Source organism: Osmia lignaria, chromosome 11 (assembly GCF_051020975.1).
Source record: "Osmia lignaria lignaria isolate PbOS001 chromosome 11, iyOsmLign1, whole genome shotgun sequence".
Lineage (NCBI taxonomy): Eukaryota > Metazoa > Arthropoda > Insecta > Hymenoptera > Megachilidae > Osmia > Osmia lignaria.
This window is the reverse complement of record NC_135042.1, coordinates 8374168-8401373: the sequence shown is the minus strand read 5'-3', so window position 1 is coordinate 8401373 and position 27206 is coordinate 8374168. Positions and strand designations below refer to the sequence as shown.

The window sequence follows — 27206 nt, the reverse complement described above, 5'->3', positions numbered from 1 at the left end:
ACCCCATTCGACTCTATAAAGGTCAATCAGTCTATCTCGTCGAACTCTGCTTTCTTTTTCGATCATTCGAATTTATTTCCATGGAAACGTGATTCGATATGCAACAATTTAACGAATTACGCGAATTCGTGTGGATATACGAACGCTACTAATCGTTATCTATTTTTCATATTTCGATGAATTTTTGCGGAAAATTCTGCCGAAAGTTTTAAACGATCAATAACATTCAATCTCTTAGCCATTAACAAATTTCAAAGCTACCGGGACGAGTGGTGCTTGATACGTGCTACAGTCGAAAATCTGCAGCGGATGCGGTATCAGTTTCAGCTATTGCTGAAATACCATTGCGAGAGAATACGCGCAGTTCACTAACAATGAACGGTACTCTATCGAAGCCTCGCGCAATCGATCAAGATGATGGATTCGAATGTTTACCCCCTGATAGACGGTCGTAGGTAAAATGCCTTTCTCATGGTTCATTAAAGTCATGGTCAAACTTTTTACCAGGGATGCTTTGATCTTGAACTTTTGGAGGGAGATCGTATTGAGAAGTAAAAGTAACTCGAAAATCAGAGTTGCATGGAAAACTTTCCAAATTGTCCCCGTACACTCGTAGGTAATCCAGTTCCAGCAGATAATTTGTTTGCGATCCTCTCGTTGTTTTAAAATATATATGGCGCGTACAGTCGCAACGGCACTCATAACAGAACCAACCCCATAAATCGAGATTACGCGATAAATAAACAAGAAAAATTGGCCGTATCGCGTAACAGAAACGGTAGGAGTGAAACAGTGGCGTATCCTGATGGATCGCGTTACGTCGATTTACATACTGGCTGAAAGATTGACGAGCAGTTTCGGCGTGTTGTAATCGCAACGAGCTAGTCTGGCAACGCTAGGCACCAGGTAACAGCATAATAGGCATAATTGAATAGACCGTGCGCGCATAATTATTCTCGCAGTACACTAGGCCGCGATTACGAAGCAAAACGCGTATTATGCGGTGTACCGTATAGAAACGTTCTCGCTCGGTCATGTACCATCTCCCTTGGCCGCCGCGCCGATGCACGCGCTCCAAAGCGAGGAATAGTTGAGCTGTGTAATTTATCAACTGACCCATTTCCTGAAGTCACGCCGAAAGATCGGAATACCCTGCGAAAGCGTTTCGATTGTTTCCGCCCTCGAGCCGGCGTAACTCGAATTCTCACCGAATTATTACGCATTCCATTGGCTTACGTTTCATCCAACCCTCTCTTCCGTTCTTTAACCGCGCATTACCCTCTTTTTGTACTAAAAGATTCCTGTTACGCAACGACGTGGAAGTATTTTGAGAATCGGCTCTGATTTCCGCAACAAAAAGCGAAAGAGAAGTTTGCGGGAATCGATAGAACGAATGAATTATTCGAAAAGTTATCAGCGGGGGTTGAAAACTCTCCCCCCCCCCCCGCCTTCTATTTTCCTACCATAATGCCTCCACTTCGTCTTGGACTTCGAGAATCGTTATTCCAGTGTCCTCGTTTACAAAAGCCTCGATACCGCAGGAAATCGTTAGAAAAACGCCGCGGCTCTTTACCGCGTTCTAATTACCAACATAATTAGCGCAATCCTTTCTACGGTGACGGTAATCCGACGCCTAACTACCCTGACGGAAGAACGGGAAGCAATGGCAGGACAGGGTGTATTTGGATCTCGTTAATCGGTGTTTAAAAATAACGAGACTGCCGAACACGGGGATCGCGTTTCGAAGTGGTGATCCATCGATCCTCTGAAATTGAACGAAACACGAGTTGACGGTCTCGAATTATTGGCGAAAGGCAGGCTATCCTCGTCAATTCCTGCTGAAACGTTCGGTCGTTATGGTTCCTCATTATAGGACGATATTAATCGCTTTTGCGCGGCTTGTTACCGATCGTGATTCGACGTTCCACTCTGTCTCTTGTTTCCCTTTTTACCAAATTATCAAAGGTGATCAAAGGACCCATTCATACTGTATTTCTACTTTTATATTAAAGGGATCTGTGTTATCGTGAAAATACAAGAGACGTTATAGAAATTCAGAGATTGAATTCCAATTCACAGACAGAATTAATTGGTAAATATGCTTGCAAATAAACGCAGCGAACCGATAAGCATCGATCGTCTTGGGAGTAGAAGAAAAACAGAGTGCAGTGTTTCCGACAGCTCCAGTTGACAGGAATAATTCAATGATTTTCAAGCTGGTGAAATACGAGCAGAGAAAAAAGCCGGGGACATGGATGCAGTTTCCATCGGGGAGAGAAACGTCGGGAAATGAAATTACCCACGGGCTAGACGAAATTTCCGCAACGATCGAGTCACCGGTGACCCGGCTGACCGAGAGAAAGAATCCTGCGACCGGCGTTGAACGACGCGTACAAATAACGCTTTCGCGTGCGACGTCGTTGAAATCCCAGGACAATATGGGCGCGACTAAGATATAAAGCTAGACAGCGAAACGTTAATGGAAAAAGATTAGTCTGTACCGTCGAAACGAATCCACTGCTCGAGTTATCCTGTTTCGCGTGGAAAAGGAAGACATAGTCGCGACGGTGATTTATCTTTCAATTTTCAAACGCTGGACGAAACTTCACGACGTGAAAAAATTACGATTCATAGGAGGGAACGTTTGCGAATTCTGTACCTCTTGATGATCAAATAACACACAACGAAATTTCTAAACCTATCGTTTCAAACGCCGGAACGTTCGGTGAATCGATCAGAGTTGTTCCAAAGGTATTTCAACTTCGATGCTGGGGTAATCAGGCGTTTCGATTCAACCCTACCAGCAATCAGTTTCGGAGAAATTCATAACTGAAGCAGTGTCAGTTCATCGGTTAGTCAAGGATGGAGGGTGGAATACTTCGGAACGACCAAGTTCGGGAAAATCCGAAATTCGAGCAATTAGAGGGAGCCCGTCCAATGGGATCACAGTTTAGTTGGAAACAATTAAGATAAGCGTATTCGAGCAACACAATTTTCGTGATACATTCAGGCGAATTAAAATATCTTGGAAATTTAATTTCAAGCAATTAGAGAATAACGAAAAAAATAAACGAAGAACATGAATACGTGTGTCTGTTGGTTACTGGTTAATTATACGAAGGTAACCGACTCGTAGCAGTGGAATGATAAAATACGGGTCTCGAGCGAACAGAATAATACTATTTACGTACAATTATATTACAAGGCCGGTAATTATTTTCCACGAACATATACCAAGGATATAACGTTACGTAAAACTATAATAACTCGCTACAATGTTGCACGGTTATCTGGCGAAAAGCGAAGCGACGATTCGCTGCTTAAAATTATACGTTACTTTTTTGTTGCACTTTCGCTTGTTATCTTTATTACAGCCGGAAGCACTTTGAAAAAGAAAACCTTCCTTTTATTACGGGCCGCTTATCGCGAATGAAATTATCATTCACCCGCCGCGGTCACCCCTATGCGACGACCGAAAGCTTTCGTTACACTGTATTATTTTATTCGCGCGAATAAATCTATCGCCTTGCGACTTTACACGCGAAAATAAATTGTTCGCGTGATAAAATGCATTACACGCTGTCAAAAGTTAGTACGAGACGGAAATGAAGGTCGGTTATAAGCCGGAAACGTGGAACAGAATGGGAAAAGCAAATGCTAGAAGTAAGACTAATGTTACGAGTCCATTGTTGTTTCGAAATCGTGTTTACTCGATGCTTTCGTCGAGTTATTATTGTTATTACTATTACGGTTTGTGTCCACACTACAGACTGGTTATTGTATTTGCCATTTTATTACAGCCTCTGTGTTTGCTTAATTAATTCATTGTCCAGTGTGCGCAATAGTCCAAACAAATATCCGCCGGAACGTAATATGTTTCTCTTTATTTTGATATTATTTTCGGATATTCCAAGAGAGAATCTTTCGCTGTTTGAAATCTTTTTTAACCCACTCTTCACCATTTATAAAAACAATATTATTCCAATTCACCACTTTGCCTGGCAATAAATTAATCTTGGCGACCAGAACAGAATTTGTCCACCGATGTTTTAAAACTTGCAAAAAATCGGTCAATGTGCTGTTAGTATCCTTTCGCATGATCTTCCAACGAGTAGCGACGTTATTGGTGCACCACGACCGGTTTCCATCATTTCGAATTGAAATTCGCGATTTGCTCGCACGCTTGACAGTTCGAGACTCGCTCACTCGGAATTCCGCTCGCCGATTCCGCTCGACGAACTTGCCATCGCGAACGCTTTGGTTCTCCAGGATAATCCAAGTGGAAATCAATCGTCTACGTTTACAATAGATCGTCTAATTCGATGCTTGATTGCTACGGAGATTACTGGTAACCAGAGCACACAAGCTAAGAACGTACCAACACTTGTACACCCAAGAACAAAAGATTAGCAAGGTTATTGTGTTACGAATCAAGTTTGCACAATTCTGGCGAGCTTAAGGTACGCGTTCAGTTTAATCGCGGGGGCGGTTACGTCGGTTAAGGTCGTTTGACTTGGAGATTAGTCGAAAACTCCGACAGCCCCTTCGCCGACTACGACCAGGTATTTGCCTTTCCGCGCCATAACCCAGGAATTTTGGATCCATCAATCGAGGAACGGTCCCGTGCGAAACTCAACTCGGCGGACACGTTTTTCAATTGTATCGAGGATTGATACGCGTTGGGAAAATTTTATTCGCGTACCCGGAATTCTTTTCCATAGATGTTTCCGTCGGATCGTTAAATAAAGAACAGCAAAGCCCAGCGAGTCGGTTATCGATGCCAACTCGCCTACTATTTCCAGACGAGTGATTCATTAATAATTGAACAACTGTTGATAGGCAATCGATGGGGCTGGTAGAAAAAAAGCGATCAGAATCTGAAACTGCAACGGATGGTGGCGTTGGTCGTTATTCACGTTCGTTCGTCGGTGCCAAAGCGATTTGAATATTTTTCTATTCCCGCTAGCTGGTTTCCGGCGGGACGAGTATGTACGATAGAAAATCCACCGCTTGCTGAAATTTATACGCATTTGGGGCCCGCGTGCAGCGAAATCGCCGCGGGTTCTTATGCAGATGTATGCGCGTAGCGTATGGTACACGGCGTGCAAACGGTGCAACGAACAGCCCGAAATAAAAGCCCCGCTCTTCGAAAAACGTACGCGCGCACGCGTGCAACGCGAGAAAGAGGACAGGAGGTTGCGAGCAGCGTGACTGCATTAAGGTCGGGAAATTGAAAAATACGCGTTTCGCCGTGTGTCTCTCGCGTCTTTATCCCGGTGATGCAAAAATTGTCTCTTCTTTTGAGCGCTTCTAACCTCCTATCCTCCTCTATTTCTCCGCGTTTCCGCCTCTGCTCGCGGCCGGCTACGTGACTTTAAAATTTAAATCAACGCTCGGTTGTTCTTTCGTCGCCGTTGCAACGACCGACTGCTGCTTTTTCCGCGAGCGAACCCTTATGAAATATTTGCACGCTCCAACTCCCGACGCGCGAGGCTTGAATAGTTTATAAATATTGATTAAACCCGGAGGTACGCTGGGCCACCGCTAAACGCCGGCCAACACGACAAATTAATCTGTCAAGAGGAAACGATTTCTTGTCGCTACGTGTTCAACTTTCTGGATAACCGTGGTGGTAAGTACACGCTCGCCGAAAGAGTTCTATACGACCGGTGTACGTGCAGCCCTTTTCAACGGGCACAAAGGGAACATTACGATGACGATATTATTTTCTGTTCTTTTGTGTGATCGATCAAAAATGAAACGGAAAGCCTCGCGCGTTCGATCTGATATCTTTTCTACTAGATGATACGCTTATCCTCGAATGAAAAGAGGGGAAGTATTCATCGATTCGATAATTTTTTTCCCGTACGAATAATGAAACCGCGATTCATGGATTTGATAACCAGTGAAAATTCTTCAAACAATTCGTCGCTCAGCCGCGATTGATAAACGATCCGCCTTTAATACTCGCTCGGCGCCGAACAAAAATTCGTGAAAAAGAAACTTCTTCGAGCTGGTAAGAGCGTTGTCCGTGGATAACAGTGAAAAAAGAATACGTGGAACGGTGGTCGAGTCGAGGTCGAATCGAAAAGAGAAAACAAAACCGACCGAAGATGAGTCTGCAGATCCAGAAGATTCCTCTTATTGTTTGTCCTTCATTTTTTATCCATGAAAACGAGAGTCCAAGCCAGGCTTGCCTTCCAGCGAGAAAAGAGAGCTGTCCGACAGCTTACAAAGCAGAAAGTGGAAGCAGTCGAGAGAGAGAGAGAGAGTAGAATGGGCAGATGGAAGGAAAATAAAAGGGCGCGTTCGAGGGAAAAGAATGAAGTATTTGAAAATGGACACTGGACCGAATGAAAATATCTCGAATGCAATGCTAACTGAAAAGATACGAATAGAAGAGAGCCGAAGAAATGGCGATCTATTCGATTCGAGACGGTAGAAATTGGAATTTCATATTTACACATATTTGGGAAGAAGAACTAGTAGAGATTAGCAGTTGAAGAGTCCGACGAGCAGAAAAAGATTTCACAATGTCTAGACGAAGTCATAAATATTGGAAAGGACACTTCAGAACGTACCGCTGCGTTTGATTAAAATTGACTTATACTACTTACTCTTGCTAGTCAGACAACGTCGCGCTTTTCGTTGATCCTAAGAGTCTCAAAATTACACTTTGTTCATAAATGTTATATTTTTAATAGATTTAACATAGAATAGAATATTTTATGAAAATTTAATGCAGATTAATCCTAATGCAACTTTGAATTCTAATGAAAATTAGAAGTCAAGTGAAAGAGGTACGTAGATAGTCAGACAGGACCAGAAACAAGGTTTCCTTTGGATCGTACAATTATTCAAATACAATAAAATCATCTTTGGCTAAGTTTTAACAATATCCAAGCACTCGGTGCATCGATCGATCCGCGAATTCATAGTACAATCGGTTACGCAAGAGTTGGGTTGTTCTTGGAAAGAAAAGTTGCGAAGTTTTTTACCCGGATGAGACAAGTTTCGAGAATCATCGCGGAAAACAAAACAAGCAACGTGTTCGAGGGAGTTTCCTTTCGAAAACAAGCAAAACAGCTCTTCAATTATTTATCAAAATGAAGAGAGATGGAGCGAATAGCCGATAAGCAGTGATCCATTAGCTTTTTACTAAAAATAAATATATGCACGTCGCGTCGGTCTGTCCGATAAAAATATTTATCGTACATATTGCTGGCTCCAGTGTGCATTTTTCATAGAATACGCGCGTGGGCGAAATGTGGGCTTGATATTTGTTCTGAGAGAAATGTCCCTCAGAGAATTCTGATTGCTTGATAGATCAAGATGAGAGATCGCCGCAAGTTTCGACGTAAAAAACCAGTTGAAACGTGTTACCATGGGTACGAGCGATGGTGGTCTCGATAATCATCAAGATCTTCTTAAAATGTCGCGAAGTCCTTGACGAGAGAGGAGAAATGTAAGGGACCGACCCACGCAAAATAAATTTCTAGCTTTTCGTAGGAAGATGAAAGGGAAGCAGTCGAAAGAAGGTGAAAGGATGAAATATTTGTGTCCGACTTATGACGACAGAAACTCCTTTGCCTATCATCGTAGAAGGTATTGGTTAAAGGGGTCGATCGTGCTTTTTATTAGACTTGAAAATCAAAAGAATTCTCAACCGTTCACTTTCAAAGAGTAATATTTTTAATGTTCCCCTTCTGATGTAAAATTCATTGTGCCAGAAAGATAGCCTCTCGTCAGCCGGACTATCTTCCATCGCTAACAGACTAGGATTCTTTCAATTTTTTTGCTGTATTTGTACGTTTAATATCGCGACAACTGAACTATTATAATTATGCAAAGGTTCAAAAGGAATTTACTAGAAATCTGATGGAATGGAAACGACAGAGTCAAAGGGCGAGCGTTATCTAAAGGCACTTCGAACAAGGAAACGCTGACAGTGAAGCCGAAATGATACAGATAATTTCAACTTCCCAAATTCCTCCCGTAAGAACACGAAACGACGGTGTGTACTTAACGCGGTATAATCCTTCGTCATTTATACGGTCGTGCAAATTTCGAGCAGGTTCTTTGAAGGAAATGTTCATGGTGTTATTCACTCGGCAATTATGCCGCGGCACGTTCAACGCAGGAGGAAAGTTTCCGTCGCAGTAACACGAGAGTGTGTATTGTCGAAAAACGCTACACCCTTGTTTTACATACATTTCACGTGGCTCGTTGACGAAGAAAAGGGAGGAAAAAGGGAGCACGGATACACGAGATTTTCGTGTATAATGTTGAACAAAGGCTACGAAATTATCTATAAAAGCCAGACTGAAAAGGAGCGCTGGTTTAAAATAAAAAAAACTAAAAACAAAATAGCACTAGAAAAAGGACATCTCGCAGCAGGTATTGTTTGCAATTGGCGTAATGCATCCTCTGGATATGAAATTTCCATCATGTTGGAAAAAACAATATAAAAATAGAGCCCTTGTAATTCGTTGCGAACGGAATGTTGATCCATGAGTTTGCGAGGAGCTCGATAAATCCTTCGTTTGCTCGAATAATAAGATTCCGTCGGTGAACGATCTCCGGAGCGTCCGTTCGCATAATTCACTCGTCTGTTCGAAAATGATTTTCCACGGCGCGACGGTGTCGCTTTCACGGGCACGAATTCAATCCGCGATATCCGGCATCTCTGCGCGAGATAGACAAGAGAAAAAGTAGAAAAACGAAAGCTACTCGCGTTACATGATCTCGAAACAAAACTGGGTGGCTTTCGCGGATAAAAACTGGGTGGCTGGGTAATCCGAGATAAAAGCTAGAAAAATAAAGGAACTGAATTTCGGCCATCCCTCCCCGTTTTTTTCCTCAGAACCAAGGAAATCTCAGATGGCAAAGTTTGGGTTAAATAACCTGCCGGAATCCGGAGCGGAGGGCTCGTGTGCCAGAACGAGCTTTAAACAGCTGCTCGGAGAGCAGCTAAACGAGAAGAGCTTCAAAGCTCGATACCATGCCACGGCACGTACCGACTATCGTCGTTTCTCGATGATGTCCTTCCTCCTCGTTTCCTACGAACCAGAAGCTCCGTCAGCTCGACGAATCTCCGTCAGCTTTGTGCGGCTTCCTCGGAACGAACTGCCAATCGCTCGCGACTTCTTTCAGAATATTGTATAAATGAAATTTCACTTTGAACGCCGCACAATTGATCTCAAAGGCGTACGTTTTAAAAATACTCGCAGTAGAATTGGCATATCATAAGTCAGACGTCGAGATATTTTATAATAGAATTCGCAGTAGTATAGATATATCATAAGTCAGACATCGAGATAGAGAAATATTAGTCAGTTTCTCGTTGAAAACCAGCGATTTAACGAGGATACGTGGTTTTGAAATTAAACACACAACTGGTAGATAATACTTTCTACTCGATTCTTTCTTTTTCTAAACTTTTACACACCTGGTACTTTTCTTTTCTTTTGCATTGGGAACGCAAGATCTTTCACGCGATGCACGTCTAACGCCACTCTTTCTCACTGGTCCTTTTCACATTTTCCAACGGTTTGGTTCACGCCGACAGACACCATGCAAACTGGTACTTGGTATTCCCGATGCGATCGAAAGAGCGAGAGCCGGGTAACCAAACCGGGGCTCGCTATGATCTTATGCAGTCTGCTCGATTGAAATTAAATCGACGGGAAAATAATTCAAAGCGATCGACCGTTGGTACGTCTCGAAAGAGGATTCCCGTCGGCGTTACATCAAATCCAGCGAGCGAAATGAAATTTCATCGAACGGGCTCTCTCGAAACGAATGGCGCGAGCGTGAAGGAATTTTCAAGCTCGAAAACTTTCATCCTCCAACAATGAAACGTTTAGCTACATCTTTCCCGAATCGTTCTCTTTACTCGTTTAACGCGCCACGAATCAGAATTATGAATTCCAACGGTATTTCGGTAAAATATTGTTACAACGGCTCCGAGTTTCCGCGATTCCGGTGAACGAATATACAATTTGGATTGTCGTTGAACTACGCCGTGGACGGAAGCGGAATAATTCTGACCATTTTAGCCCCGCCGGACAGAATGACGCGAGCGTGAACTTGGTCGAACAATTTGCGAACATTCCGCGAAGAGAATGCGATACTTTGCCGCTTCGTGTACGACCGTCTAACAACAACACGCGTGTTCTACGTTCCACGATCCTCGATTCTCCTGTGTAACGTTTCGCTCGTGCAAACAATGCCTCGTAACGAAGCGATGCTCATTCTATCTCCGGCTACACGAACACGTTTTCATAAAACATCTGGTTTACTTAACGCGTTAACCGCCTGCCAGTTTAGTCAATTATTTACCGCGGTAAATGAATATTGATTTTCCACGTCATCCTCTTTTTTTCTCCGTTAACGGAAGAAAGAAGTTCCGTCTGTCTAACGTTCCCAGGATGAGTTTGAAATTTTAATCGCGAACAAAAAAAGTCGGTACTTGTAAAAGCTGTCGTTACGACGTAAAATCAATCATGTACGTGAGTCCATTGTTAGAAACGAACGTTCGGTCGGAAACGGTTTAATTCGCGAAAGGTACACTGAAAATCCCGATTTCCTACGAGCCGCGTTATCGCGAACAAATTTTCACCGACAACGTATCAAAAGCAATCGAGCCTGCTGCTTGATTCATATATCACGCTGTAATAGCTGATGAGCTGACTAATTATGCATTCGGGTTGCGAAGGGACAAGGGCGAAGAGTTTTCCGAACGGGAATACATTTTCAAAACGCACATGCCTGTCCCTCTAATTATTGGCCGTTCGATGTCCGAAAATCCGAAATTTCAGCTCTAATGGTTGATAGCTTTAATGCGTTTACAAAGCGCCCGTTTTTGCACATTATCGCTTGCATACTAATATATTCACCGGTTATTAATATCGGCTTTCCGTCCCATCGGATATCAACCGTTACTTCATAAAAAGAGCTACAATTTTTATTTTTATTTCCTAAATGAACGTGAAAAACGAAGCAAACCGGTGTAAAATGGTGTCGATATAAATCGACCTTGCAACGATTTCGTTCATTCAATACCGTGTACATATACCCTGGTCCTTTTTTCCAATTCTTTTCTGGTGTTTTTTCCTTTTTTTTTTTTTTTTTCGAAACGTTTTCGTGCAGCTGACAGCGGAGTGCGCGTAAGAGGCACGTCAGAGCGTTTAAAGCGGACCAATCTCATGCAAGCAGCCGAGTACGAAACGACCGGCAATCCCACTACGTCTAACGGGATTGCGAACGAAATTGGATGTTTTTCTCCGGCTCAATGGAACCGAGAGGAAAAGTATTAATTTGAAGCAAACGCGCGGGAATTGCGAGCCGTAGTAGGGAAAAAAGCGAAACCTCTGTTGCGGGTTTTGGAGGCGTTTCCGCGCGACGATGACAATTTAATTACATCCAGCGAAAAAAGACCATACAAAGCGTGCCTTTACAACGGTGGCAACTAACTTTCCGTTTTAAAACGAGAACATCCTGTCCGGGTTATTTCGTAACTTGCCTGCCACGCATTGTGTTCCCAGAACAATCATAATAATATTATTATAACGATGACAAACTGTAATAATTAATTTTCCAGAAAATTTTCCAAAAATCCGCTGAAGTCTTAACGGTCGGCAGATATTTATAGAACCCCAGCTTTGCTCACTTTTAACAAATAAATCATGTTTTTCTAAAAAGAAAATATGTTACGGTTTAATAATCGCGCCGAGGATCAAGGCATTTCATATGCACAAGGTAATGGAAGTTGTATCAGCAATGGGAGGGAAGAATTTAAATTTTCTAGCCGCAAAAACATGCAGTAGAAAAATAGCGGAATCAAGCGGTCAAAGTGAGAACAAAAATGGTATCATTTAAATTTCTAATCAGCCAGAGGAAAACTGCACCGTGCACGCGTATGTAACAAGCGTTTCTTACGAAGATTGAAGATTTTAATCCAGCAACGAATGAGGCGAATTGCGTGTGCCGCAAAAAAAAGAAAAAGAAAAAAAAATAGAGGGCAGCCACGTATTGCGCTACCGGGTCGTTTCCACACCGAGTGTCACGGATTTGCTATAACTCGGACCATATTGTTTCGCGGATACACGATACGTGGCTCGCGAGAAATTTAATACGACCTCTCTCTATGTCCATTTTACACGGTGACGCTGCCGTTGTTTTCGCGAAGTAGGTGATATTGCCCCAACGTGACTGGAAAAAGGTTGAAAAACGCTAGTGGAACAAAAATCGTACGCGATTGTTTAATACGCGTTCGGGATCCGGGGATGAAGTCTGACACGAAGCGAACATCCTTGTCCGCGAGAATTTGAATAATTCCCGGTGACTTTGCTCGTGACGCGCGTGGTATACTACGACATAACCAGAGAAGAGATTAATTAACGTCGCGACCCGCGGTACTTTGATTCTCGTCAACCAGCAGGAAAACTCGACCCTTTCCAACTTTGAACATCTTTAATGAAACATTTCGCCGCGTCGACTTCTCTCGTTCCCGATTGCTCGTAATTTTCTTAATAATACGCGACTCACAATCACCGGAGCGTGAAAAGTCGGTCCCCGGTCTCTTCTCGTCTGGTCGTGTTGAACGCGATTAGGCTGGAAATTACGTTCCAGTCGAAGAACGCCGGGTACGTCTTCCGGCCTGGTTCACGGTACGGTGGATTATTTTTTAATAAGATGCAAATTCGCGGAATTTCGCGACGTTAAGAGATTACGTTCCTGGAGCCCGCGTCCGTGACACGCGATTATTAATGCCTCGCTGCTTTCCGATGACGAACTACCGAGCGTTTTCCTGCCAACGACATCGTTCGCTAAAGAATTCTGAATTCGCTATGAGCCCTCTATTACGAGATTGAAACGACAGCGCGTCGGATGCGATAGAAATTGACGAAATTACTTTTCCAATAACCATATCCCTCGTTCGATAGGGTGGTTTTTAGAGATCGTGAAGGGAGGTGAACGCACAAAGCATCGACGGTTTGAGATGTTAGAGAGCGTGTGTAGAAAGGAACAATAAACGAAACGATGAGAATATATATATATATATATATTTCGTCGATAAATCCTTTCGACGAGATCGTGTTCACCTTACAGAAGGAATTTCGTATTCAGAACCGCGTCTGGCAATCTCCCTTTCATCCGCGTCGTTATACGTTATTTCGGCCGCGTCATAACATCAAGATCCTCGGTTCGGTAGTGGAACGAAATAAAAGAGCGTTCGTCGAAAAAGCAACATGTTTTTACACCGAAGCGTTGAAACGAGGGGATGGGAAAGTGGGCTAGAGAGAAAAACAGAAATCCAGGTCACGCTGGACCGCACACGGATTTGTTTGAAGCGTTTCGCAGTCTGCTTTTTCCGCCGCGAATCCTCCTTTTCCATCCCCATAGCGACTTCAATGTCAAACACTTTTCATCTCCGCTTGACAGACTCATCGATTCTACTTCGGTACGCGTGTTTCTTTTCTCTCGCAAAGTGGAAACGAGTTGTCTCGACGAGGGACAAACATCTATTACGATTTTTAATTAAACACTCGTCAGCCTATCGATCGATGCCTCTATTCTTTACGATTTCTTCGACATCGAGAAGTCTTTTGCGACACACTGTTAAATCGTCTGCTCTTGATACAACGAACGGCTCTATTTGCGTCAACGCGAGTTTGCGTTGAAACTTTGCTAAAAGAAATTAGCACGACTAGTTGAAATAACAGCGGAGAATAGAAGCGAGTGGTTAACAACGACAAGCTGATTCTCATAACGTAGTTTCCACGGCAAATATCGTCTCTCCAGGACGTTAGTAACGCTAACTCGTCGTCCAAAATAATACATTACGGTTAACGTTATCTCGACAAATATTGTTCTATTCGGCTGCAGCTGGGCGGTACATTCGTTCCCCTAACACCGGTCAAATATTAACACAATTAAGAGGGAAGAAGTTTCGGCCGGACGAACGAGTCGAAGCGAAGCAACGAGTCAGCCGAAAGTAGCTGAAAGCCTCTCAAACAAGTAATATAACATCCATCAGCGATTCGAACCGTTTCTCTTCTTCCGTCCCTCGAAACTTGCCCATTCAATGCGAAAGGAAGGAAGGAAGGAAGAAATTCATTTCTTCCCGTTTCTATTTCAAGTCGAGCAAACGCGTCGGTAAAAGCAACAGCGGGCTCACAATGGGCAACGGGACAAAGGGAGTATCAATCGTGGCGTCAAAGGAACAGACTGGTAAAATGAACCGGTCCCATTGACGCTGGAAACCGTCATGATGAATTTCTAATCTTTAAACTTCCCTCGAAGGAAGCCGCGAATCGTCCAATCGATGCTATCTATACTTATCTCTGAAAAGGGGTGACACGTTCTTATTGAAAAGAATCCAGGATCCCCGAGGCAGGATTTCGGTAACCAATAACTTGAATTTCGCTCTTTCGCGGAAATAATCTTGGCATCGATACCCCGCCTCTTTATCACTCGCCTATTCTTTTTCCCCCTTCTATTTCCACCTCGGGCTTCTTTCATTTCTTTGCCATTGCAAAAAGAAATACAGCCTTTCCCGCACAACCCAGGTTGTTAAATAATAAAATATAGAAAAAGAAATTCATCCCGGCATCTAATGGTTCCAGGCAACGAACCACTGTTCCAAGAACGCGATCCTGTGACGTTTAATCGTGGGCGTTCGGTTCAATTAAGAATATTTCGAGCAGAAAAACCTAGTGGCCTTTTGCCGGCTGGTATTCGCGAGAGAGGATCAGACGGACCACGGAGGAATGCAATTATTTTGAGGGGCACGAGTTATAATCGGTTTCTCGGTTTCACGCTGACGCGGACCTTAAAGAGAGCATGATTTGGCCCGAATCTAGATGAAAAGAAGTAACGAGACGGCAGCTGGAAAGAAATTTAATTGGGTCGGACAAAACGTAGCCACAGGCATTCGTAGGACGGCCGTCCGCTCGGCGTCTACCTTTTTCGCCTCCGTTGAACTTAATTGAAGCAGTTTCACGGATCCTACGTTCGCGTTTCGCTCGACACGCTTCGACGAGCAAATCTGTAATACCGAATTTCCTGATCTGTCGAACCATATCCGTAACGCCATGCAAACGATTGTACCCAGGCGTCGTTGAAGCTTATTCACCCACGCGATATCGCGAGACTCGCGGATCATTAAATCGAAAGCAGCCAATAGCCGGATGAAAACGCGTGGAACGAAAAGAATTGCCGGAGGATGGTGCAGAAATCGATTACGGGATGTAACCGTGTCCATTGTTTCGATATTTAATCATACAAAGTGTAGATTTCGCAAAATTTGATTTAAGAAAATATATACCGTCGAATCCTGATTACGTCTCCATTTCTCCTATTTATTTCGCTACTTATTCGGCAAGCTTTCAGGAAGCGGATACCGAGCTAGCATCATTTATCAGAGATTCGTAATTGAAATGGTTGGCAAGCGTTGGTCAGCGTACGTTTTCTCGCGGAAACGAGTTCAGGATCGCGGTGGCGTCGTTTCGACGAAAATGACCAAGGATACGCGTTGCCATTTGGCGAATGACATCGTTCTGCCGCAGTGAACGTCGATTCCATTCCGAGCTTGCGAGAATATCATTCTACCGGGAAGCTACCAGAGATACCGACGCCATTGCTTTAATTTACCGTATGATTCAGGAATTTTTCAATGGAACCAGAGTTTCGTTCCGAACCTCGGCTTTCTTTTAAACGACCGTCGACAAGAAAAAAAAAGAACCTAACGGATCGCAGTGTTATTATTCATGATTTCATGAATTTTCATTCGCTTTGCTCGAGATTGCTCGTTATACTTCGGGCGGCGCGTGTGTCGGTAGCTTATGAAGCGTCGTAAACCTGCTTGTTTCCCACCCTCGGCCTTTCGTATCGAGAGGAACGAAAACAGAGGAATGAATTTTTCATTAAGAAGCCCGCGAGAGTATAAATGCGCGGTTTGAAAAAAATATTCCGCAACCATGAACCGTGATATTCCGCTTGGAAAGGAAAACGGAATGGGGTGGTGTTGGTGGTCGAGCGACGTTTGACGTCAGCGCTCAACTCGCTTCCTTCCTCTTTTCTCTCTCTCTCGAAGAATGGAGAGGACACTAGCCAACCAACTCTGATAAACCCCACTATATCGTTCCATCACCTAATTATCTTGGTTAACCAACTATATCTAAAACAACCGCCTGCTAATTCTTTTATTTTCTATTTAAACCTTTAAAAGAATTTCAGCGTTTCGTATGCGTCAACGTAATAGCTAGTAGAAAAGTCAAGCCACAAATTGACGTTTATCTTTTTTTCACGAATCCTCAAACGAATCCTTCGTTGTTCCGTGTGTTTGCCGCAAACAGAGTCGACTCGGTCGCTTTTCGCTCTTTTTCAATCTTCTTAACCAGACCCGGTTAGAAAAAGCCGTCCAACGCAACGGTTGGATGTCACATTCATGAGACCGCTCGCGGAACGGCGCCATGAAAAGAAAGGAAAACGGCCAACGGCCACGAAAAAGGAAGATTAAACGTTCAACGTTGAGAGATTAAATTTTATACGTGCTAATCGTTTCAGGGTAGGACTTCAGACCTACGTGTTCGTTAAAACACCGGTCGTATATTCAATCATAGCCTATCTGTAAAATTATTCACCTTTATGCATAGGAAATTAAACCCACGATACGTCTAACGTGGAAACGTCTAACGATCTTGAAAGAAAAAGAATCACACCGGTGTTGTAAAATAAATTCGATTTCCCATTCCAAGATCGAATGTTCCTTTGCTGAGATACCGTCTGATCTTTCGGTGCAAGATTCTCTGGGCACGAAGTAAATGGACAGCACTGAAGTAGAATGCGGTTGGATGTAATGCGATACGGGGGATTACGTTGTGTTACGGTCGGCTACACAGATCTACGCTAGATCTAGTCGGTTCCATTGCAAGTCTCAGCCACGGTGATTCTGATCAAGTCCGCCCGTAACGGTAGATCCATTTCCCAATGGAGTCTACTTTGATCCTGGCTCGCGTTTTGCGCACAGGTAGAACCGTTTGAATTTCTAACAGCTGTCTCGCAAAGGAACCAAAGTGTTAGAATTCCATACGTCAGGTAAATAAAGCCAATTACCGGTGAAACAGAAACGTGGAATAAAAAATGAATAAGAGTTTCGTTTTCAACTGAGAACAGGAGAGATTGATAAAAAGTATGGGAAATCGATGGACAAGTGGTTGGTATCGGTTAATAAATAAATGAGGACGGGTGTCGGTTCGCGCATAATTCAAATGCAAATGCGACGCGACAGGGACGAAGAAGTTATTACACGGAATCAAACGTCCTCTGTTCAGGGCCGTTGGTCCGTTTTATTCCGGCTAGTTCGCGGAACCACGTCGTAAATTAAATTGAATTAAACTCTAACGCGTGCACCACCCATCCGTACACATACACACGCTCGTATTTCACGTGCACGCCAGTTTTAGGCGAAACGTCGCCAGTCCTGTTATACGTGCCGGTACCCTACACACGACGACAGTGTAACCCAGTTTGCTTGCGTTTCGCGCGTGACCATAAAAGTATTACGAAAACGGTCATCTCCAAGCTCCAAACTTTCACGGTAGAATATGGAACAGGGAATTTCATTCATTTACGAATCAATTTCACTTGGCGATCGCGTGCATTTGCAAAATAACCGTAAATTTTGTTAAACTCAACCGACGACTTTTCCCTTAGCGAGTATCAATGCGATAGCTTAATGGATTCGAATTTTGCTTGATTTCCCGTCGTTGGGAATACCTTGACCATCGACGAAATGGAAGCGCGCTAGCGATGGAAATATGGCAAATCTGCTCGTTTCAATTCACCTCGGATTTGCAAAGCTGCACAATCGAGCTTTCGCGTTGTTCCTACAGCCATCGCGAATTCCACGAAGAAACAAAGCTATTCAATTTTCATCCCCTTTCTGTTCCAGCTTTCCGAGGACATCGGCTACGTCCTCTATTCCGCGCTCGGCAGCTTCTACATCCCCTCGTGCATCATGGTGTTCGTGTACATACGCATCTATTTCGCGGCGAAGGCTCGAGCGCGTCGGGGCATCCGGAAGCAGCCTCGTCCTCGCGCGGTGGTACCACCCGAGTCACCGGATGTCAGACAAACGAGTTTCACCCAAAGCACACCGGCCACGGAGTCGAAGAAACCACCGGGATCCACGATGGAGAACGTGGCCACGATCGAGAATCAACCGGTACAGATTCCCATCGTCACCTGTGACTTCGCCAGCGACGTCAGCACCTCCGAAGCGGATCCCGGCGGGGGAAGCAGCATCCCCATGGAGGAGAAGGACACGCTCAAGGTTCGCGCGTTTCAAAATCTTTCCGCCATCTCGTTTGATATCTCTATCCCGTAACAAACGAGCCGCATTCAGTACTGGCGTACAGTGGATCATCCTGTATGTTTAACAACATTATTCCGAGCCACCGCTCGCGCGCGAATCGGACCATCTATCAGGCTCGAGTTACGAGCACTCGTTTCAAATTCCACGCGTAGGACCAGCTGCTTTAATGCATACACGCTTCAATTCAGAGTTCAACGACCATTATCGTTTGTTACGGCCAGCTATTAAACGTCCTACACCCGTTGAAAAATTACCATTCAGTAGTCTGAATTGCTTCGCAAACTTTCGCGAATTCGCTGCGTTAAATCAGTGGTGGAAGCTCTAGGAGCAATTGTAAATTCCAACTCGGAATAGTTGCGAACGAAAAAGGCAGATACTTTCCTGTATCTTGGTACCGCCGAGTATATACTTATTCAATAACTTCAGTTTCGCGGTTGGAATCTGAATATAATTCTGTTTGGTGACACAACGGGGTAACATCTGAAATCCCGTGCGCCGGTGTGCGTCGCATAAAAGTAGAAGCAGTAAATCTCCGGGCGCAGAAATTCGCTATTCGATTTCAGTTTCTCCGTCGTCGTACAAAATAGAATCGAATAAAGGTAGCGCCGATTCGAGGCACAATAACGCGCGTCGTTCCACGTATCATTGCGAGCATCGGGATCGAATCGATCGTACGCGGGCACAAAAATTGCTACTTTTTGAACGCTGTTCATAAACTAGATTCGATAACGTTCGATCAAATTAGAACTCGCTCCGGGAAACTTTCGAACGGAGGAAAGAGGCTGTGTTAGTTTCAATCGAACGAACCGTCGCGAAAACTGCAGGGATTCCTCCTACCGAATGAACATTTATGAGATTCTTTATGAAATCATACGGATCGCTAGTTTCCCAGCTACGCGAATACACCGCGTGAAATATACTCCTCGGTGGATGAGAGGTCCGTTTAAACTATCCGTGCACTCTATCTTGCTTTCGATTCACCTATGAACTTTCCATCGGAAAGTATAATTTTTCAACGATTCCTTCGATTCGTAATAAAACTCACGAGTAACAACGGTTGACGATTGTTTGCGACAGGTGGCCATCCCGATGCCGGTTCAAAAGAGCAGCCTGAAGGCGACGCTGTCGGTGAACGGCGACGGTCAATCGAGCGTGCCGTCGCGATGCAGAGCGCCCAGCGTCGGCATCGACGTCGACATGGTGTCCGAGTTCGATCCGTCGTCGTCGGACAGTGGCGTAGTGTCCAGGTGCGCGGTTGTGAAACCATTGAAGCTGCGTCTTTGCCAACCGATTTTCGGTCGCAGGCACCTGGGAAAGCTGAGGAGAGAACACGGCGAGGGGAAACATTCGGGCGGCAAGGACGATTCGGGGGTGGATGGAAAATCGTCGAAACCACGGGACCCTGAGAGAGAGAAGAGGAGACTGGCGAGAAAGAAGGAGAAACGAGCGACCCTGATACTCGGCTTCATAATGGGCAGCTTCATCGCCTGTTGGCTACCATTCTTCGTCCTCTACATCGCGAAACCTCTGTTCCCCGACGTCGAGATACCCACCCAGGCGTTCGTGATCGCATTCTGGTTGGGCTACATGAACTCTGCCCTGAATCCTTTCATCTACACCGTCTTCAACAAGGACTTTCGTCGCGCCTTCCGTAGAATACTGTTCAAATGAAAACGGTCTAACCGCGATGTCGGTTAATTCCCTGGACTTGTCTTCGAGTTCCACACGAATACCGAGTATCGCGAGTTGCCGATCGATTCGCGATGCGTATCAGTTTCGCGAGACGCAGGTAAAAAGGGGGCGTATGGGCGACGGAAGGATCGGCGAAACGTCTCTCGAAAGCGCGTCTCGGCGGATCGAGAGGTGTCGGCGAAGAAGAGAGGCGAAAACACGTTTATACCCGAGAGATTCGCGCTCGCTTGTAAAAACTTTCTACGGAAACGTCCCTTTGGAATGGTAAACTCGTTGAAATTTCCAGCACCGACGGAATTGTCGAGTGTCGCGATACCGCGGGAAAATTCCTGTCCAAGATGTCGCGTCTCGGAGGAGACGGTCGAGCACGGAGAATTTGCTCGCAAGAAATATGCAATTCAACGGTGTGTCGCCGTATTTTCGCGTAAAATCATTCGTCGGATCGTGTTAGAGACGATGGTTCCAAGGATACCGTGCTCGATCGGTCGAGCTGTTCGCGCGAATCCTGAGAATCGAAAAAGGAAACCTGACAAATTCGATAACCCGTTTGCCAATGATGGTCATGAATCCTCTATGAGGCGAATCCTAGACTAGAGGCGGGCCGCGTTTCAGCAACAGCTGCCGCTTCACCTTCGATACAACTTCCGACTGCTTGTCGATTCAACGTGACACCGTCGAAGACAGATGGGATATCGCGATGTGTATACCCGCGAACTCGAGGATACCACTCAAACTGATTGTACGTGGGCAAGGGAAACCGCGTACTCCCTGCGAACGACGTTTCCGAGCGCGTATCTCTCGGCATTTACCAGACGCGATCCGCTTGTAATATCGCCGCGCGGTTGCAGGTACTCGTGTTTTCTTTCCAAACTTTTCCCTTCGACCTCGTCAACGAACAACGGAGCGTGTAACCCACTCTGTTCATCCTCCTGCGAGTTCCTTCGGCAAATGACACACGGTCCGATTGTAAATTAAACGTCGCGACAATCCACTATTATCGATGTACGTGAATATGTAGATATGTATAGTTTTGAGCGCGTGTGTGTATATAATATGGACATTTTAACGCGAATCGTCTGGAAAGTTTTCACTCCGATGGAAAAGTGAGAGCCGAGATGATTGAAAAAAAAAAGAAAAAGAAAATCTTGGTCGCGTTTACGCTCGATCTAACGTCCGAAGGATGAGTTTGTGTTCGATTCGAACCAAATACAGAGACGAGGAAACAAGTTTCTGAAATTTCTGAAGGACGAGATACGAGGACGGATATAGTAAGTTTCTTCGCGAGGCTGGAAGGAAAATCTCGCGAGTCGGGGAATTGGGAAAGAAAATGCGGAGAAAAGTAAGCGTAAGTTTACGAAGCTTCGTTGGCCTGTTTTCTACTTCGGGGGAAGGAAAACTTTCGATACGACTCGCGGACGTCTCGCGTGTAATAATAACGTAACCGTTGTATAATACAATATCATACACGCGTATCGGGAGATACGATCGTGAGAAAGGAAGCGTGTCTCGAAACTGGCACGAGTTCGAGGCGGCTCGATCGGAATGATCGTCGCGGACAAATAAATGAACGAGATCACGCGAACGAGGCGGACATGTTTCCTATTAAATAGGCGCATCTCGTTAATCGATAGCATCGACATACCGTTAATCGTGTAACGTTTAATCACGAGTTTTTCGAATTCTACGATTTCGCTAAAGATTAAGGGAAAAAGAACGTAATGTACATGGTACGTAATCTATCTATAATAAACGTAGAAATTTCTTCGTTATAACTGAAAAAGAAATTTAAAAAAAGAAAAAAAATGATGATGTATGCCAATACGCCTGACAGGATCGTTTGAACGCGACGAGATTAAAATTTTTCGAGGGCAAGGGAACGGGAAACACGATCGAGGCTGCTGTATTTTAGTTCGGTCGAATTCAAATATTACACTTAATTGCCCTTTACCGTCGAACAGCGTTTAAAGATGAACGCTTTGCTTTATTTGTTTAGCAACGGTGGACGGAAAATACGCGGCACAGAGAACCCGACGCGGTTTCAATTATTACGCGGCATTACGCAATGTTTGCGCGGCGGGGTGCCAATTCGCGATCGGCCACTTTATAATTTAACGCCTACCGAGCTCGCGAAGCCACCGAACGAATCCACCCCGTCGAAATCGATCAATCCGCTTCGAAGCTTGCCTACGCGCTCCCCTTTGATCCACCCACGCTTTCACTTAATCTCTCTCAACTGACGTTTCCATAGTCTAGATCAGCGGCGATCCTGTTCGCAGAATTATCAAGCAAGGTAAATTTTCAGACAATTTTCAAGTTCATATCGGAAAAATTGTTAAATATAAAATCTAAAATCCTTCAATAGCGTCGACGCGCTTTCAACTTTGTCAAATTGAAAAAGTTCTTTCCAACATGCCCTGCACACACGTGTATCTGAAACTTCAACGTACTCATTTTTAACCGAAAACGAATCAAAAAGCGGTAAAACGTTGCCCGTTAATCGAGAACAGACCACCGCCACAACCACCCGCTGAAACAAATTTCAAAAAACAATTTCACCGATACTTTTACGCCGCGGCATTCAATCTGCTCTCTCTACATATTTCCTAGATTGAAGATCATCCCCGTGGCTCTGACCGAGCGGCACTCGAATAAAAAAATTACTTGAAACTTCCATATCGAACTAGATCGAAACCCGGGTATCTCTGTCCGAGGATTAACCGGCAAGAGTCGTACATTTCGCTGGTCTAACACAAACGCGTATCCTGCCTTTGATTTCGAAAAGTTTCATAGATTTCAGAGATTCAATTTCCGTTCGATACAATCAAAACTCAACGTTTATTAAATTATAGACAAATGGGTAAGTACACAGTTTTCTGTGTAAAATTTTCAAATTGTTTACACCCGGTACACTTTTCAACGATCCTAGACGAATTAGGCGGAGAAAGGTTAATCGAAACTTGCGTCTATCTCTTCGAATCGGCGATTTCGAGGGCCGATCACGCGAACCGTGGGGGGGTTGATGCACCCTTGATGATTATTTGAACGAGCCACCGGTGCAAACGCAACGTTTGCACGGTTAACCGTGGAACAGTTTGCGCGGAAAATTGCGGATAAAAGAGGAGAAGACTTTTCGACGTAGTTGCTCCATGGAAATTGATTTCGACCGGCTGCTGGAACGTGACGAGCATTCGTTATCGTCGCCTTCGCACCTTCCTACACAAATACTACCGGCGACGTGTTAAATTAAAAGAAACAACGACGTTGATGAAAGAGTAGACGTTCACTTTTTCTGTTGATCGAACGTTACCCTACCATCCTACGATCTCGTAAATATTATATCCCGCGAAATTTCGCGTTACATAGTCGACCGGATTCCCGAGAATTTATCGTGCACGAAATAAAAGGACTCGAGATGCTCTTGCGGGACATTATGTTCGCGAACGCATAAACGAAAGCGAAAGAGGGGTTGGATACACGTAACCGAGTGGAATTTACGTTCTAACCATCAGAGAGTCAATGATATAGGGTAATGCATGTTTCAAACGATCAAACATCGACACCGACCTTCCTCGTCCTTGTTTCTTTCCCCTATATCGAATACGTTCGTCGAGTTTTCACGATTTAGGGATCATCATCATGGAAGTTTTATTCTCCGCCTAGAAATCGTCGATCCGAACAGAAGTCGAGGAAATCCAGCGAGCTACGTTTTCTCTTTTCTCACGCAGCGCAGGGCTCTATTCGATCTCGTGAAAATTCCCGTTTGACGCTTGTCCATGTCGCCAAGAGAACAAGAACAGATCCGGTCTGTTTTCCGGCCGGAAACGAATCGAGACACAGCAATAGGAAGAGAAAGAAAAAGGATCAGCGTAACGTTTGTCCTCGTTGTTATAGTTGGATGAAACTTAATTTAGATCGATGTAAGATGTAAAACGAAATATCGACGGCGCGATTCGATTTTTTCCCCGTAAACGAGTTAATCGTAAGATAGCGATAACACGTAGAGATTAGCGTGAACACAGGCGTGCACGGAATTCGCCGAATGAACGCTGAGACGAAAATGGAGCACACTTAATCGTGAGTCCGTAAAAAAATTGCAACATACCTAATAATAAAGAAACGTAACCGTACTGTCGTTTACCATTTAATACTGTTACAAAAACTACTACGTGTACGCGGCGACTGCCTTAGGCGGCCGGACAGATTTTTGCAAACCGAACCTTTTTCGATGAATCTCTCTCTGTGTGTGTCAACTAATTAAACTACCTTACCCTACGTACACGCGATGTTACTTAAACGGTAAGCATAAGAAATTAATCCAACATTAGACCGTGGGAATGAAATAAAAATTACCTATTTAAAAAACGTAAGAAAGAAAAAAAAGGGGGAACGACTACTTTTCAAATAGACAAAAAAAAAATCAACTAATGTTTAAACGATCATTCTAATTAATTGTTACGCTCGTACCGTCTCTAAACTTAAGCGACACGCGACACGTTGTCGCGTAATTGCTAATTAACGAACGAACACGATGATACTTTGTATTTATACACATTGTACACAGATATGTATATTACTATTGTTATTAATATTATTCTTTATTATTATTAACAGATTTTCCATTATTCTTATTATCACCATTGTCATTCTCGTTCTTATTACCATCGATCATTCTTGTACATTGAATAATCCAACGTCGCCGTAGGGATCCAACGATTCACTTTAATTATTATTTCAATTCGTCGAACGGCGTCATCGAAATAACGATAGACGCGAGATCGTCCGAAGTGTGATAATTTTTTTCATTTCCATACGACCCCCGCAGGAGTCAAATTAGATTCCGTTAAATAGATTCCTTAATTAATCGTAACGGCACCCTCGAAACGTTTCAACGCGACGAGGCGCCTGGCGCCAAATCAGGAGATTCATACGACCACGATCAGACACTTTTATCGCACCCGATTCATCTTCCAAACGCGCGATTCGTTTCGCGACAATTTCCGAATTCTCTTGGAAAATTAATTACGATTACAGCAATTTATATTATGCGCCGAATGCAAGCGGATTAAATTAATCGTCTTGATCAACGTCAACGATCGTTACCAAGCTCCGCGTCTTTTATTAACGAATTCAATTAATACACGCTGTTGTACGAACCGCGAAAACGTGACATGAAAATGAAATTATGCAGCTTCGTTGTTTCCTTCTATCGAAGGAGCGCGTTCATTAGCAATCAATTTTTTCATCGATATAACCTCATTCGTCGCGTTCCATTGTTGTCCGCGTGGATTATTAAAAGATCGAATATATAAATGAGGTTCGTTTGAAAAGGAAATGCGGAAACTCGTTTAATCGGACGATCTCGCGTCGATTGCCGTGAGACGATCTCTCTATCGATAATATTGGAGCAATGAAATCACTGTGATATCACTAAAACGCTTTCAAGGTGTGTGTATGTGTGTGTGTCGGGATCGACAATTAAAGCTGCACCCGCGGGGCTGGTCGCAGCGAACCTTCGAACGATAAATAAACCGGCAGAAATGGGACTAGATATTTGGGAGGGGGGTCAGTTAAAGAAGATGATTTATGGTATCGATTATCGTAAATTATTGTAAATCATATTATATTGTATATACGTATACATACACGAACTTGTACTATTGATCGGAAGAATCTATATACATATATTATATATACATATACATATAGAGTAACGATATTACGGTGAATATTAATACCACTACAGATTACTGTCATCGTACTACTATCGTCATTGTTAGTCGACATTATTATCGATGCAACAAGTCCTACTATCTAATAGCGTTCAGTGTACAGTCGCTTGAGAAAGTATTCAAACGCTTGCATCTTTAATTATTAACTAATGAAATATCATAAGTTGAACTTACTTTTCTAAAATAATATTGTGAAAATGTATGGGTAAAATTGAAATATAATTCAAGGATGTATGTACATGGAAAATTGGTAGAATGTTGCATATAAATCGTACAGACATTTTGCAGCATTATTTTGAAAAATCATAGTACAACCTTTGTATTTCATTCGTTAACAACTTTGGATACATTCGTTGAAACACTTTTATGAGTGACTGTATATCGCTGTGTGAGAGAGGGGGAGAGAGAGAATGCAAGATCAAAGTCGAACACGAAACTATAATAGCCAATGATACCACGTTCGCAGGGTGGTATTCTAGTGTACATAGGAGGAATCCGACGGCCGGAAACGGTGCCGTTTCCGTTCCGCGATGTAGCTCGATTCGAATCGAGCCGATTTCCTCGTCGATTCCGTTTCGATTCGTTTCGAGCACGTTTTTTTTTTCGACTAAAAGTAGATTCTAGATGTGTAAGTAAGCATGGTTTTCCTTCGATTACCAGTAATCGTGAAAAATGAGGGGGAAATAAAGGAAACTTTCTAATGGTCTATTCAAACTGAGAATTCTATCTAGAGACAATAGCGAGACGCGAGATAATAAAGCGTAAACTTGTCGGCAAGGAGAGATTGGAAGGGCGGTGATTGCGGGACGAGCAACCGCGACGATATTAAGGTCCATTAATGGAACTCAGAATGGGTCATTTCGCAAGATACTTCTAATGAAATTTAAAATACACCGATCCGTTCGTGTTGCAATTTTTGCGCAAACCTCGAGGCAATCGACAAATAAATTCTCGCGTTTGTTATCTACTCGTACCGATAATTCGAAAACGCGCGACAAAAGCGAACGAAATGACTGATTTTCCTTTATTTGTTTTCATTCTGTTCCATCAACAGATTTTATCGCGTTCGATTCCGGAATAATCGTAAATCCCGATAATTAATAATTTGGCTGCCAGAGATAATGGAACTCACAGTTATTTATCGCGGTTAACATTCAATTTCTTCGACGTTCGTTTCAATTTGATCCGTAAGAACATCAATATACGACCAGCCGAATAGGAAATGCAACAAACAACCCAGCACCCACCGATCATTTTCACACTGCTTGAACAATCAAACGATGAACGATGTTATCGCGAATCTCTCGTTATCCTTCGACCTTTCTCCTTCGAATCAATGTGCAAATGGTACCCTGTTTCGAATCTATTCTAAGCTGAACCGATAATCTCTATGTTGTCATCAA

At 43.7% G+C, this 27206-nt stretch overlaps 1 protein-coding gene across 1 annotated transcript in view; it reads left to right on the top strand.

Moving 5' to 3' along the window:
• The window catches only part of Octalpha2R (alpha2-adrenergic-like octopamine receptor), an 84303-nt gene extending 63064 nt beyond the window's left edge, over positions 1-21239 (top strand). Inside the window, exons 2-3 of the mRNA XM_034323875.2 lie at positions 17960-18340; positions 19460-21239. Of these exons, the coding sequence (XP_034179766.2) occupies positions 17960-18340; positions 19460-20053 (975 nt within the window). The 3' untranslated portion in view covers positions 20054-21239. The remainder of the gene's footprint in view (positions 1-17959; positions 18341-19459) is intronic.
• Positions 21240-27206: the final 5967 nt, after the last annotated feature.